Below are 15156 nucleotides of genomic sequence, written 5' to 3' on the forward strand. Positions count from 1 at the left end.
GTGGGGAGTTTTCATGAACCCAAAGTGCCCAGTCACCTTTGAGTCATGGCAAAGCTGCATGAATTTTACTCTCTGGGTTTTTGGCATGTAAAGTTTTTCTCCCACCCAAGGCAATTTGTCTTTTATTGAACAGAGGTTTTTGTGACTGAGGAACCACTTGTCCTTTTCTAATGCCTCTCTAAACTCAACCCCTGCACTACTGTCTAGGGAGGGCTTCTCCCTTGTGTGAGTCTTTGCAGTGGTCGGGGCCTCCAGTTTTCTGACTGATGACGTCGGCTTCTTCGCCTGTGCTCTTGTGGTGACTTGGGCTGCTAATTGCTGTGGGGTCATCAAAGGTTTAACCACGTTGGTCTTTATGCTATTGTACTGTGGCATCCTTGATAATGCATCGGCCAAAAAGTTCTTCTCCCCTGGAATGTACTTAATAGAGAAATCAAATCAGTGGAAATGTTGGGACCACCAATCTTATTTTGGGGATAACTTCCTGGGTGTCTTTAGTGCCTCAAGATTTTTATGGTCAGTCAACACCTGGAAGGGGATTTTGCTCCCTTCCAGGAAATGCCTCAAAGTGAAAAGGGCCCAGCGCACTGTGTATGCCTCTTTCTCCCACACTGCCCACCTCTGTTCAGTCTCAGTAAGCTTTTTGGAGATGTATGCGCAGGGTTGCAGTTTTCCCTCTTGATTTTCTTGGAGCAGCATCGCCCCCACTGCCACATAACTAGCGTCAGCCTTAATAACGAACGGCTTCTCCAGGTCCGAGTCTTAAGTACCGGCTCGGCAGAGAAAAGCCTCTTTAATTTCTCAAAAGCCACTTGGCACTCCATAATCCATTTTAGTGGTTGACTGGGGTTTGGCTTGTTCTCCCCCTTTGTTTTCAGCAGATTAGTAATGGGGAGGGCAATCTGGGCAAAAGAGGGAATGAATTGCCTGTTGAAGTTTGCGAATCTGAGGAAACGCTGTGACTGCTTCCTCATGCGTGGCGGCTCCCACTCTAACACCACCCGCACTTTTCCTGGGTCCATCTCTATCCCCTGATGGGAGATCCGATAACCGAAATAGTCAATTTTCTCCTTGTGGAATTCACATTTGGAGAGTTTGGCATAGAGGCGGGCCGTGCGAAGCTTGTTTAGGACCACTCTGACCAGTCTGATATGCTCCTCCTTCATCTCCGTAAATATTAGGATATGGTCCAAATACACCAAAACCCCCTTATATAGGTGCTCATGGAGGGCCTCGTTTATCAACTGCATGAACACTGTAAGCACTCCTTGCAGCCCGAAGGGAAGCACTTGGAACTGGAAGCACCCTAAGGGGCAATTAAAAGCCATTTCCCACTCATCTCCCTCTTTAATCCTAACTCAATAATATGTTTCCCTTAAGTCCAATTTGGAGAATATCTTCCCCTTAGTAAGATGGGCTAACATGTCCTTCATTAGTGGCAATGGGTAGACATTGTTCTCGCATACAGCATTCAGAGACCTATTGTTGTGGCTCCGTCTTGTGAGCCCCTCTTATCGGAGGAAGAAGGCTCCGAACATGAAGGAGAGGAGATGGCTAGGCCTCCCTCTCCAGGACCCTCCTCTTTGGCAATGCCTCAGGTGTCTTCCGACGGTGAAGAGATTGACCAGGAGCCAGGTGGTTCTGAGATTGGCCAGGAGCCCGGTGTTTCTCAGATTGGCCAGGAGCCAGGTGTGTCGGATAATGAGGAAGAAAAGTTGTGGCTGGATCCACGCCAGCATAGGAGCGACAAGTGTGCGCAGTGGAAAAAGAGACGTGCCAGAGATTAAGCTGAGTCACTGGACCACACCCCACAGGCTATAAAAGGGTGGTGGTGGCCATTTGGACCTCTGTGACGGACAAAAGCTGAATCTCTGGCGCAGTAGTTTGCTGTGGTTTTAAACTGTGTGTATTGTTTTTGTTTCTGTGTGTTTGGAGTAAAAGGTCTTGGCAGGCAGCTACGGAGCTGCTGCCAAGTTTCTTATCTGTGAAGTGGTGTCTGGAGAAGTCTTTAAACCCTCGGCTGGCTGTTTGGGTGTGTGGGTCGGAACGGGGACAGAACATCTATAATCCACACATAGGCGAAGAGACCCATCTTTTTTTTTTCAGAAAAGCACAGGGACGGCCATCTTCTGTCACGCAGGTTGAATAAACCCCTGCTCCAAGTTCTTTTCAATGAACTTCTGCAGCTCTTCCAGCTCTCTAGGAGTTATTGAATAGAGCTTGGGCTTAGGCAGCTTAGCTCCTGGAAGGATTTTGATAGCACAGTCACTGGGTCAGTAAGGGTGTAGTTCATCGGACCTCTGTTCACTGAAAACATCAGCCAGGTCTTGGTATTCCTTAGGTATGCCTTCTAACGCCCTGTCACTAGCAGTTGCCACCACCTCAGACCTTTTCCTCCCTTTGGACTTTGGTCTCTGGCCCTGAATGTCTCCACTAGCATGCCAATGGCTTGCTTAAAGAAGCAGTTGGAGCGTGTTAGCCCTCTTCCTCATTTATGTTAAGGGATCTCTCCATCTCGCGCTTCCACCTGGGTTGGTGGCTCCTGTGCTTGAGGGTTACTTTTGTGACTTTCGTGTCCCAGTCCTTCTTTCCTACTCCAACCATCTCGATTTCTCACAGGTGTTGGCTTTGTCGGATGAGCTGGTGGAGTCTGAACTGCTGCTGCTCGGGCAAGCCTTCAGGAGGGCTTCCTCCAGCCGCTCACTTTCACTTTTTTTGCCGTCGTGATTTGACATTGTCTTGCACAGTCCCCGCGGTAGGAATTGTCCTCTGGGTTGACCACTTCGTAAGATCCTACCTAATGTAAGGACCTGCCTCCGTTGCCCCTACCAAGAAAGCAGAACTCTAGAAACTTGCATCATTTCAACAGGAACTTTTATTGGCAGGTACAGACAACCGGAAGTCTAGACAGGTTCTGAGGGCTTTCCCGCCCGAATCAATAGGTAAAACCACGCAATAGAAACCCCACCCCAACTGTCCATCCAGATGGTTCAAACAGGCCAACCTACAGGTGACACCATACTGTGGGAAATGAGCTGATAAGGCGCCAGGGTTGTTAGGTTTTTGCCGTTTCCTCCCCTCCGCATTGAGATAAGGCAGGTGGCCCGAGGCATTCCATTCACACCCCGAAGAGAATACATCAAAGCAGATAGAGGAATCTTCCTACATGTGATGCATGTTCCCCCTCTCCCCCCTTAGGAGAATGGCAGGACCCGAACAGCTTAAACAGAGGAATTAAAGAGAATTAAAAAAATTAGGGTTCTGACATACACTTTGAGAACAAGCAACTAAATTTCATTTTTAATGTATGCCATTGTGCCCACAGTAAAAAATGACAATAAAGGTTATGTATCTATCTATCCATTAAATGTAATGACTCTTATATTTAAATCTCCTATGTTTAATTAATGAAATGTATTGTACATATATTTTACATATATTTTTCATTTTAGATATGCATCTCTTAGTTTTAAAACAGCCTGCGATGCGAAGCTGGCTGTGAAAGAAATGAATGGGAGAGAAATAAAAGGAAAAGCAATGAAAGTTCAACTTAAAAGGACAATTAAGGAAAAAGGAATCCAAGACAATCAAAACTGTATGAAACAAAAGTGGGAAAATCAAAGGCCACTTTCTAAACATAGAAACAAATATCAGAAAAACTCTGATCTGATTTTGGAAGTTCCTGCTGTAATCTCAGCTACATTCATACTGCCTCCAGATGATCCTTTCTCTTTAAAAATGTCTGATGTCTCCAAAGATGATTTGAAGTCACCGTTGCCTGCTTTGCCATTGGCAAATGTTTTCAGACCTGCCTCAGGTTCTTCAGAAGTGCTCCTTTGTGTTTCAGGCTCTTCCAAAGTATTCAATTCTGACAGTTTATTTTCTAAATCTTTACCAAAAGAATCATCCTTTGAAGTAGATCAAGAGGTAACTTTTGTGAGATTGCATATCAGAACATAAAGACATATCTGTCTATCTATTGCAAGGTTTAATATAGATAAGCTTGCTTAACTGGTAAGTGCAGGTCTTTTCAGATCATCATTTCTCTTAATGCATTAAACAATGATTAAATGGCTTCAACAACAAATTTTATTAACATTTCAGTTAATCAACATCTATATACAGTATAACTAAACTCTTGTGTCTGTCTGCTGGTAATCTTCAATTGGACTAAACAGTGCATTGTAGGGCAACAATTTTTGAACCAAGGTATCTCAAATGGGTTAACTTACAGAATGTGTCAAAATCCATTAATCCCATGGGATTTAAATTTGGTAAAGTTGTGGCTACTTCAGTGATGCCATGTTCAGTCTTGCTCACGTGATCATCATTTTCAACACTCCCTGACAGCTTTCCACAAGTCAGTGGGGAAGCCGGCAGGAAGTCTAAACTTGATTGGGATTGCCATTGTTCTCTGCCATCTTCCCACAAGCAAAGTCAGTGAGGAAGCCAGCAGGACGTTGCAAGTACAAGGCCAACAGATAGGTAAATAGCTGCCGCCAGGTGGGGGAGGAAACAGAGGGGTTCCTAAGAGGTGCAGCAAGGGTTAGGATGTGGGATGTGTGAGAGCCACAGGAGGGAATATAAGGGTGCAGTGTAGATCAGGGAGGGTGTATGGGGGCATGGTGTAGATCTGGCAAGTGTTTTGTACGTCAACGAGGGTGCGTGCGGGTCTACAAGTGGCCATAGAGGGAGTAGGGGAGGAAACTTACCCAAGCAACTTGCAACCTTCCTTGTTGGCTTCCCAATTCACTTTTTTTTATTTGCAAGCTTCCGACAAGCATAGTCCGTGGAGAAGCCACCAGCAAGTTGGAAATCACTTCTACTCCAAGTGCTTTTTTGCTTACCCATGGTCATTCTGTGACACAACTGAAATGATAGCCCAATGGGTCATTGATTATCTAGTTTATATTAAAGTTGTTATCAGAGATCCAGTAATAAAACAATATTGTTAATTTTAACTGCATTTGATACTGATTCTACTGTAACAATTGCTATGGTTATATCTATTTGATTGGAATTTGAAAGGGAACATTTTGATAATTCTTCCTTCAGCTAATTCAACTAACCTATTAAAACTGCCATATCTGTAAAGCATGTGAAAAATTACTTTCATCAGTTTGGTTGTATTGAATACATAACAGAAGTTCTTATTTCTGAAAACTGCAGTTATGTTCTTTCTAATGTTACAGCATTGTTTAAATCTTAGTTTCCATAATGAGAGCATTAACATTGTAATCTTGAGTGCAATTAACAGTTTTTGTTTATTTTATATCTAGGATATTGCAGACAGCCTCTTGCCATTTAGCTCAGTACAGTATACTCCAAATCCATCATCTACTTTTATACCTCCAAATACATTAAACTTAAGGAGTTTCCGCAAAGTAGTAAAGAAACTGGAAGAGTTATATCCAGAGATTACTAGGTGAGTGTGTTATTCAGAGGTGATATTTGTAGGAATATATTTATCAAGCTGATCTTGGAAGTTCTCATTTATTTTATTTTAGAGACAACATTTTGGATGCTTTGGTAGAGATAAAAGAAAACAAGGGTCAGCTTAGCGGTTTGCCCTTAAGCACAATTGTTCAAATGACTTCATCTCTCCTGAATAAGAAATTTGTATCAAAATCAGAAAAAAGTAATCTGAGAAATAAACAAGTGAGTACTTTGAAAATGCATTGAAATGTATGTTTAGAAATCTCTGATTGTAATGAATTTCTATCCCTACTACATTTTACATTTGCTTAATACTAAATATTTTGGAAGTAAATGCCCAATTAATTCAAGGGTTTTTTACTACTGTGATAATTCTTAGCATCAGGGTATTAAAACTATAGTTTTTCTATATGCTGCTGTTTTTATGGAATTTTTAATTAAAAGCCAAAGATCTTGAAATTCAAAAGTGTGAAATTCTTACTAAGTAGCCACCATGCTATAGGAAAGTGGGAAGAAAAGGAATAGGAAAAATCAAGCGAGGAAACTATTTCAGACAACAGTAGATGTGAAAAGATGTGGGGGTCTTGGTGGATCAAAAACTGAACATGACCCAACTAGGTGGTATAGCTGTGGGGGAAAAAATCAATCCTAGTCTGCATCAGGATCAAGACATGTCATTTAGACAATTACATCTAGTTCTGGAATATGTATTCTTTAGTTAAAATAAATGGAGAAAACTAATCAAATATTGTTATTAGTATCTACTAGGATTGATGGGAAACTTTAATTGGTCACGACGTTCCAGAGAGGCACTCAATCAGGCACGGTCTTCCTAAGAGATGTTTCATTTGTAGTGCTGACAATTTTCTCCTTCAAATGGTGGAGAAAGGTATCAGCAATGTATTTGCTATTACTGATAGTGAAGACTTAGTCACTTAAGTTACTTAAGAAATTGGGCAATGTATACCTTAAATATAGCAGGGTAAGAGGAATGTTGGGAAAAGTGACTATGTAATGTTGGAATACCTAAACAAGGAATCTAAAGCTATGTAAAAAGCTCAGAAAAGTTCTAAATACAATAAAAGAATATAATATAAGAGATGGAAAGATAAATAGTTCACAAAGGTAGAATACAAGTAGTCCTCGACTGACAATAGTTTATTTAGTGACTGTTCAAAGTTACAGTGGCACTGAGAAAAGTGACTTATGACAGTTTTTCACACAACCGTTGTAGCATCCCCATGGTCACGTGATCAAAATTCAGATGCTTGGCAACTGACTCATATTTATGACAATTGCAGTGTCCCAGTGTCATGTGATCACCTTTGTGACCTTGTGACAAGAAAAGTCAATGGGGAAGCCAGATTCACTTAATAACCATGTTACTGAATAACAACTGCACTGATTCACTTAATTATCATTCTTATTACTGTGATAATTAGCAACAGAAATTTTGTGCTCAATCGTGGTTGTAAGTTGCTTCCTATGATCTGGATTTTGTGCACCACAAAATGATGATGTTGGCAATGGTGATAAGAATGCACCTCAAGAAAGCATTTGTATGATACAAGTAGTCCTCAATGTGCAACCATTTGGTCAGTGACCATTCAAAATTGCGACAGCATTTAATAAAAGGAATTATGGCCTGTGCCAAATTATAGTTGTTGCAGTACCCCCATAGTTATGTGATCAAAATTCAGATGCTTGGCAGCCCGTCCACCCTACAGGGATGCTGCAACTTCCTCCATCCACCTATTTCTCACAACTCAGCTGGCCACCAGGCCTATCAGTATCTGCAAATTGCACAGTTTGGAGGCTTCTGAAGGATTGTGAGATTAGGCTGATTCTTGCAGTGCTTTGGAAGACTTCTTCAAATCATATGATTTGGAGAAGGCGGCTTCCAAATGATCATGAGAATGGAGCCTACTTGGAGAATGATGCAAAACAGCCTCCATTAAGAAGACTGGTTGCTCCTGTCAGCAACTGAAGAAAAACAGTGAAGGTAAGTAGGGTCTTTGTACACATTTGTGAAAGAAAAACTAGTTAACAAGTTAAACAACAGCAAAGTTAAATTTCAAAGCACTCTGTTAACAGTCTGTTATTGTAATTTACTCATAGAAAATCTACACAGTTTCCTATTTACCACAAATCACCACAATCATTATCTCTGAGTCCAGGGTCAAATAGTGAAACCTTTCCTTTGGTTTTAAATTGGGAACTTTACCAACAATTGTATGTCATTTCCAAAGTTCATAAGTCTCTGTTGTAAATATCTCTGCCACATCTATTGTTGAATACTTATCCTTGACAACACCCCATTCCTCTTGCCAAGAAAGTCCAGTCCATCTTTCGTCATATCCATTATCTTGAAATTTGTTATATTCATATCCTTTCAGTCTTTTTTGGCAAACCAAACCCTTTCTTCACATCTGACTGCAACAGATCAAATTCCGATTCCTCAAATTGCAAATCAGGTCCAACTGTTATTTCCTCCTTTTGGATATCATCTTGGGTTTGCTAAACTGTTATTGACCCATCAAATTTTTTGTTTATGTTTTCAAATAAAACCCATCAAAAATTAAGAGATAAATATCAAGGTTCTTTTAAAAAAAAAGCTAGAAAGAGCAATATTTATAGTATAATCCTATGTAAATGTAAATACACTCCTTATGGTTAAATAGTAATAATTTTGTATTTAATAGTAAACAAGGAGCAGAAAAAAGTTGTAAAAATCCAGCAAGGGGTTATAAAATAGGTCAAAAGTCAACTAGTTATAAATCAAGAAATTGTAAAGTTCCAAAAAGTGCAGTTAAAGGTATGCTTAAGAAAGGTGAGCAACTGATGGGAAATTGTGTTGAGACCAGACCTTCCGATTGCTCCTTACTAAGAATTGCAGGTGTCCAGCTTCCTTTTCCATCTATCACGATTGTCCAAACGTTATCTTGGGGCCTTCCTAGTCTCCCCTTCAAAAAACTGGAAACAAAGCCAACAAATAAGCAGTAATCATCTTAGCACAAGTTGAATCAGTTGTTATATGCCTATGGGTTTATATACCTATCCTGTTAAGCTGGACTGATTCTAGATTACAATTATCTTCATACTCCCCTGTAAATCAGTGTTACTCTTGACACTTGGCCGAATTCACAAGAAGCAGAGAATTCTCTGACATTATAAACATGGAGTGAGATTGGATTTACTGGTCTATTTTTTACTAATATCCAGATGACAAAAGGTTGTAATCTGTAAGCTCAATGACCAACTTGGCTTTAGGTTAACTCCTAATTTGTTTTGTCAAGATGCAGTCTTTCTGGGACTTCCGGTGGCTCGGCGACGGCCGATGGAGGCTTTTTGACAGCCTCCCGTCCGGGGCTGCGTTAAAGCTGCCGAAACAGCATCTATCAGCTGTTTGGCGGCTTGAGCTTTCTCTCTGGGAGAAGGAGAGAAGGTGAGCTTCACTCTGAGTAGGAGTAGAGTTCCCTAGTCTCCCTAGGAGCTTCCAGGGAGACGTAGGTGAGAACTCCTCCGGAGCTCAGAGCTTTTTCCGCAGACCGGGATGTCTTCGTTTTCGCAGCGAAGCCAGACGTTGTCTCCACCTCTGAAACTTTGAAAAATTTTTAACTGTCAGTAAATCATCAGACAGAGCTGACCAGGAACTTGGACTTGTTTGGAAAAGAAAATGACTTTAACTCAGAAAGAACAAGGCTTCTTCTCAATTGTTGCAATTTAAAGTTAACTTTGGGGAAAAAAATGGCTGCAGGCGAGCCGCTTCTTTGTTTCAAAGGGAAACTTTCACTTCTCTTCCGGTTGTGGATTGCTACATTGTAACGACTGTAAAGATTTTGGAAAAAAGAAAAAGAAAAAAATCAAGAAAAATTTGTTTAAATACTTATTGTTCTGGACTGACTATTAAGACTTTTTTAAAATTAAGAATGGCTTCTAAACGTACTGGAACTTCTGCTGTACCTAAAGCAGCTACTCCTTCTCCAGCTGTACAATCTACACAGCAGAAAGCTAAAACTCCCCCACCCTCCCCTCCTCCTTACATTACTCTTAAAGATTTACAGGACTCTCTGTTACAAATCTCTAAACAGATAGTACAACAGATGAGAGCTGAAACAGAAGAACTTCTTGGTAAGAAAAATGATGAATTGTGTGAAAACATGTCCCAAATTTTTCAAGGTTTTGCCTTTCATGTGGATCGTATAGAGGGACATGTGGATGAAGTGGTGGAGAAAATGGAGGGTATGGAGGAGAGATTAGAGAAAATAGAAGAAGGTGTGGAGATTGTTCAAAATGATATTGTAATGTCACAATATAGAGAAATGGAACATGCCATAAGAATTAGAGGCCTTAAGGAGAATTTACAAGAGAAATTGAGGGAGGAGGTAGCAGCTGCTTTAGCCCTGGTTTTTGACTCCAATCCTGAAATTATATATGGAGAAATCGAAAAAGCATATAGAGTAAATTCATGGGTGGCTCGTCAGAGAAATTTGCCTAGCGATGTGGTTGTTTACTTCTCCAGAAAAACACGTCGAAATGATATCATACAAGCTTTTTATCAACAGATTTTTAAGAAAAAGATAAAATTTACACCGCAATTATTTTTATTGGGCATTATGGATAATCTGGACTCAAAAGAAATGAATTTGATGTTGTACTGTATAACAGCAGCAAGGACCTTGATTGCTCAAAATTGGAAAAAGGAGACACTACCGAATATGGATGATTGGAGACAGAAAGTTTCATATTTTGCAGAAATGGCAAAAATATCCGCATACCTGAAGGATCAATATCAAGAGAAATTTATTTTGGTATGGAGAAGATGGCTAGATTATATTCAGAGAAAATATGAAATGAACAATTATCATATAGCTTTTGATTAATTATTGTTACTTATAAATATTTTTATATATAATTTATATATATAGTTCTTAGTTAAGGTGATTGTATGTTAGAGTTAAAGTAAATTTATACTTGTTTATATTATGAATGGGTTGTTTGGGTTAAATTTGGATTACTATATGCTTAATCCTGTATTCAGCTCTGGGAAGTCAGGGAGGGGGAGGAGGAAAGGGGATTAGGGGATTGAAATTATAAAAATTGATGTATTTATATGTTATAGGTAAATAATAACTGTATTGAAAAGAGGAGATGCTCGGCTGGTACCCCAAACTGCGCTCGATGAGGCGGTTAAGAAGGGAGATGGGATGTAGGTAGGTGGAAAGGAGGAAGGAGGAGAGGTTGTGGGTTTAGAGGGAGGAAGGACAGGAAAGTGAATGAGGGTGGAGGCAAGGCGGGGACTACCGAGCGTTTCCGAAAATGTTTTGATTTGGATTATCTTTTTTTTGCTTGTGTATGTAAATGCATCATAGTAGTATTTGTTGTTTAATTACAAAAATCAATAAAAAAATTTATTATAAAAAAAAAAGATGCAGTCTTTCTGTATTTGTAGTTCTATATTCACTAAAGTATTTAATAATTTTTGCAAATTTAATAAAATAGATATAAAAATTGTATTAATGTTTTAAAAGCAAACTATGATATTTAAAATATTATTTCCCAGTAAACAATTATTCAATTTCCTGCAGACACTTGTGGATTTCCTGATACATCGTTACAGTTTACAATCATTTTACTTTATCTGTAATGAAGCCACATTTGCAGAATTGAAACAATCACTTGAAGAATATTGAAAACTGTGAGCTTTCTACAGCATTTGAATTTAAATAAGAATAAAACATTAATTTAGGGAAGACCATGAGTTGATAAAAAATACTTCTGTTTTCACTGTTTATATTGTAGTTTATAAGAACTAGGAATTGTAAGAAATGACCTAATGTTTAATCCTTGCTTCAAACTCAAAATCCATTTTTTTTATCATATGTTGTTAACTACTGTAAATATTAAAAATAAATGAATCTTGTGTGGTTAAAATGTTTAATTGCAATCTAAATAGTTCTATTGTAGTATGATTTATTAATTGAATTAATTCATTTCTTACTGAATTGATGAATCCCATTTCTTTAAAAAATGTATTCATATGAAATAAAGATTTTCAACAAATATATGATTTTTTCCCTAACTCATTGAATAAAACCAGTCAAAATGTAGCACATTTAAACATGTGTTTCATAGAAGAAGTATTCAATGTATTTTAGATTTTAAGTTCACAAGTTTAAAAATTCATTTTGACAAGATCATTTCCAGCTGCTGTTTTTAAGATAGATCTGTAATAGGGCCTTATTCAACTGGGATCTCATTGTCAATAAGAGCCAAGGTAGCATGTATTACTGAGATCTGGCTCGGTCCAAAAAGGGTGTGTGCGTGGTCATTTCAGAGATAAGCCCAGCTGATTTCCAGATATGCATTACCAGAGACCGCATGGCAGGATGATGGTGTAGCAGTTGCTATCTAGGAATCTCTTATGGCTTTCAGGTGTGTTGCTCTACAGATCACTGGATAGGAAACTTTGTTCATTAAGTTGGACTTTAGGGAGCAGTTTGGGTTGGTGATGTTTTACCAGCCTCCCTGCTGCACGGTAACCTCCTTGCCTAAGCTTCTTAAATCCATTTTTGGTTGATGGTAGAGTTTCCTAGACTTGTGGTCTTGGGGGATCTCAAGCTATCTACTCTAGGAATGAAGCTGAGGAGAGTTCATGGCCACAGGTCTATCACAGATCATCCAGAGCCCAACACCAGACAGTGATTCTACTCCTAATTGGGTGTTCTTATCGAGCAATGGATATGTGAATTGAAATTGGAGGAATTCTCAGTATCTCATCATGGACAGATTACCATGAAATTATCTAGCACTCTGATTACCTGATTACCATGAAATTATCTAGCACTCTGTCCATTGTGGGTAGACCAATTAAATTGGTCCACCACTGGTGACTGATGGACCCAAATGGGTTTCAGAGGGAGCTGGGATCTGTTCCTGATGGTCTGCTGCATAGTCCATCTGAAGCCCTGGTTGCTGCTTGAAATAGGGTGTCAGCCAAAGTTTTGGAGTGGATCATGCTCATGCAACCTCTCCCCTCTTGTGGGTCCTGTTGCATCCCATGGTTCATGGAGGAGTTGGAGTTGAAAAAAGAGAAGAGACATCCAGAGAACTGTGAGTGAAGGACAAACTCGACTAAATATGGATTAAAACCACTATTAAGCCCTACCTTATGGCAATTAGAGCAGTGAAGAGTCCACTGCTTTATTCTTATGACCATGGATTCCCATCCTGCGGCCCTCTTTTGAAGAATTTGCTCAGTATCTTTTTTTAAAAAAATTATTTTTCCTTTTTCACTTTACAAAAAACAAAATACAAAATACATTTTTTCCTTAACAGTACTGTGTCCTATATCTCTTACATATATTTACGATTATTTACATTACTTCTCGTACTTTTTTATTCCTCAGTTCTAACCAATTGTAACATTTGTCCCATATCTCATAAAATTCTGTTGCTTCCTTGTCTTTTATTTCTAGAGTAAGTTTGTACATCTCAGCGCATTCTAATATCTTGTAAATAATCATGTCATTTGTTGGTATATTTTCACATTTCCAACATTGCGCATATGCAATGTGTGCCGCTGTTATTATGTGTACAATGATGTATTGAAGTTGTTTTTTCATCTTTGGATTAATTATACCTAATAAGAATAATTCGGGTTTGAGTTCAATTCGTTCTTTTGTTATTTCCTGTATCCATCTTCTTATCTGCTCCCAATAAATCTTTGCTTTGGGGCATTGCCACCACATGTGATAAAATGTTATCTCTTTGTTTTTGCACTTCCAACAGTCTGAATTCATGTTTTTGTATATCTTAGCCAATCTCGCCGGTGTTAAATGCCATCTATAGAACATTTTATATTGGTTTTCTTTATATGCAGTTGACAGTGTTAATTTGCAATTTTTGTTCCATACTCTTTCCCATTCTTCTAATTCTATATTTCAGCCTATATTTCGTGCCCATGCTATCATTGGACCTTTTACTATTTCTTCTTCCAATTCTACCTCTAGTAAATGTTTATAGGTTTTTGTTAAAAAAATTTCTTCCTTGCCTGTCAATATTTTGTCCAATTGCTGTGGTACCCGATTTATTCCATATTCTTCCATATCTTTGCTATATTTTGATTGTATCTGTAAGTATGGCCACCAATCAATAATAATTCCCTGTTCTTTTAATTCCTCCCTTGATCTAAGATTTCCTTGATTATCTAATAATTCTTTGTATCTTGTCATCTTTTTTTTGTCCAGTGTGTTTGGATCATTGCCTCCATTGGTGAGGCCCAATTTGGTATTTTCGTATAATATTTCTTTTTAACCTTTTTCCATATCCAAATCAGCGCATCTCTTATCTGGTGCCGGTAAAAGTATGTGTGTGACTTCTTGTATTTTCCCCATAGAAAGGCATGCCAACCAACCTGTAAATCATGTCCTTCGATCGTTAAAACCCTTTTATTATCTAAATTTATCCAATCCCTAATCCAAAGTAACCCCACTGCTTGGGTAATAAGTTTCCCATTTTGGAAGCCCAAGGTCACCTCTACTTCTACTATCCTGTAATGCTTTAACATTTATTCTTGCTTTTTTACCTAACCATATGAATTTATTGATCATTTTGTTTAATTCCTCAAAAACATTTTTTTTCTAATTTTATTGGGACTGTCTGAAATAAATATAATAATTTTGGTAGAATATTCATTTTGATCACAGAAATCCTTCCTAACAATGATAGTTATAATTTTCCCCAAATCTCTAGGTCTTTTTTCATTTGTAATATCAATTTTTATAGTTATTTTCTTTTATTGAAGAATATCTTATAGTAAGCCAAATTCCTAAATATTTAATAGTTTTTACAATTTGCAATCCCAAATTTTCTTCTAATTTTCTTTTTTGTTTTTCAGTTAAATTTTTACTAACATTTTAGTCTTTTCTTTATTAATTTTTAATCCTGCCACTTTCCCATATTTTTCTAATTCATTAGGATATTTCCTCTCTCAAGTGGTTCCTCTTAAAAAAACACCAAATCGTCTGCAAATGCCTGTGTCTTATATTCTTCTGTTTTAACCTTTAATCCGTTTATCTATTGATTCTAATTTGGGTTAGTAGCACTTCTAACATTAAAATAAAAAGTAGAGGTGACATTGGGCATCCTTGTCTTACTCCTTTATTTATTTCAAATTTCTCTGTGTTGTCCCCATTAATTATCACTCTAGCCTTTTGTATCTTGTATATTGCCCTTATCATTTTCTCGAACTTCCCTCCGAATTTCATATCTTTTATCTGTTGGAACATAAACTGCCAATTAAGGTTGTCAAATGCTTTCTGGGCATTTAAAAATATTAATGCTACCTGTTTTTCTGAGTGTACTTCATAGTACACTCAACCATTTTGATCCGAATGTATTATTTGATTTAATATTGATTTCAATCGTTCCGCAATTATAGTTGTAAAAATTTTATAATCTGAATTCAGCAACGAGATTGGCCTATACCTTTTTATCTGTTTGGGGTCGGTACCTTCTTTTGGAATAAGAGTTATATTTGCTTCTATCCAGGAGTCTGGTAATTTGGCTTTCTCCAACAGATCATTGTATACATCTAATAATGTCATTTCCAAATCTTCATAGAGAGTCTTATACACCTCCCCTGGTAGACCATCTGGCCCCGGGGCTTTATTATTTTTTTGTTTTTGCACTGCGTTTCTTAATTCCATAGCTGTTGTT

The 15156-nt window shown here is 38.2% G+C and overlaps 1 protein-coding gene across 1 annotated transcript; it reads left to right on the forward strand.

The window, feature by feature from the left end:
- The first annotated feature begins 1223 nt into the window (after nucleotides 1-1223).
- On the forward strand, nucleotides 1224-11397 carry RBM44 (RNA binding motif protein 44). Its single transcript, XM_029287342.1, has 7 exons — nucleotides 1224-1257; nucleotides 2582-2669; nucleotides 2841-2885; nucleotides 3453-3927; nucleotides 5280-5425; nucleotides 5508-5658; nucleotides 11025-11397. The coding sequence occupies exons 1-7, from the start codon at nucleotides 1224-1226 to the stop codon at nucleotides 11127-11129; spliced, it is 1044 nt and encodes a 347-aa protein (XP_029143175.1). The 3' UTR covers nucleotides 11130-11397.
- The last annotated feature ends 3759 nt before the right edge of the window (nucleotides 11398-15156 follow it).

The sequence above is a fragment of the Protobothrops mucrosquamatus genome, unplaced genomic scaffold (genome assembly GCF_001527695.2).
Source record: "Protobothrops mucrosquamatus isolate PMUCROS unplaced genomic scaffold, P.Mucros_1.0 scaffold_311, whole genome shotgun sequence".
Taxonomy (NCBI): Eukaryota; Metazoa; Chordata; class Lepidosauria; order Squamata; family Viperidae; genus Protobothrops; species Protobothrops mucrosquamatus.

Coding starts and splice junctions, on each gene's coding strand:
- RBM44 (XM_029287342.1), top strand. CDS start 1,224: ATGGAGGGCCTCGTTTATCAACTGCATGAACACT. Junction 3,928..5,279: donor CCTTTGAAGTAGATCAAGAG/GTAACTTTTGTG, acceptor TTTTATATCTAG/GATATTGCAGACAGCCTCTT. Junction 5,659..11,024: donor GTAATCTGAGAAATAAACAA/GTGAGTACTTTG, acceptor AATTTCCTGCAG/ACACTTGTGGATTTCCTGAT.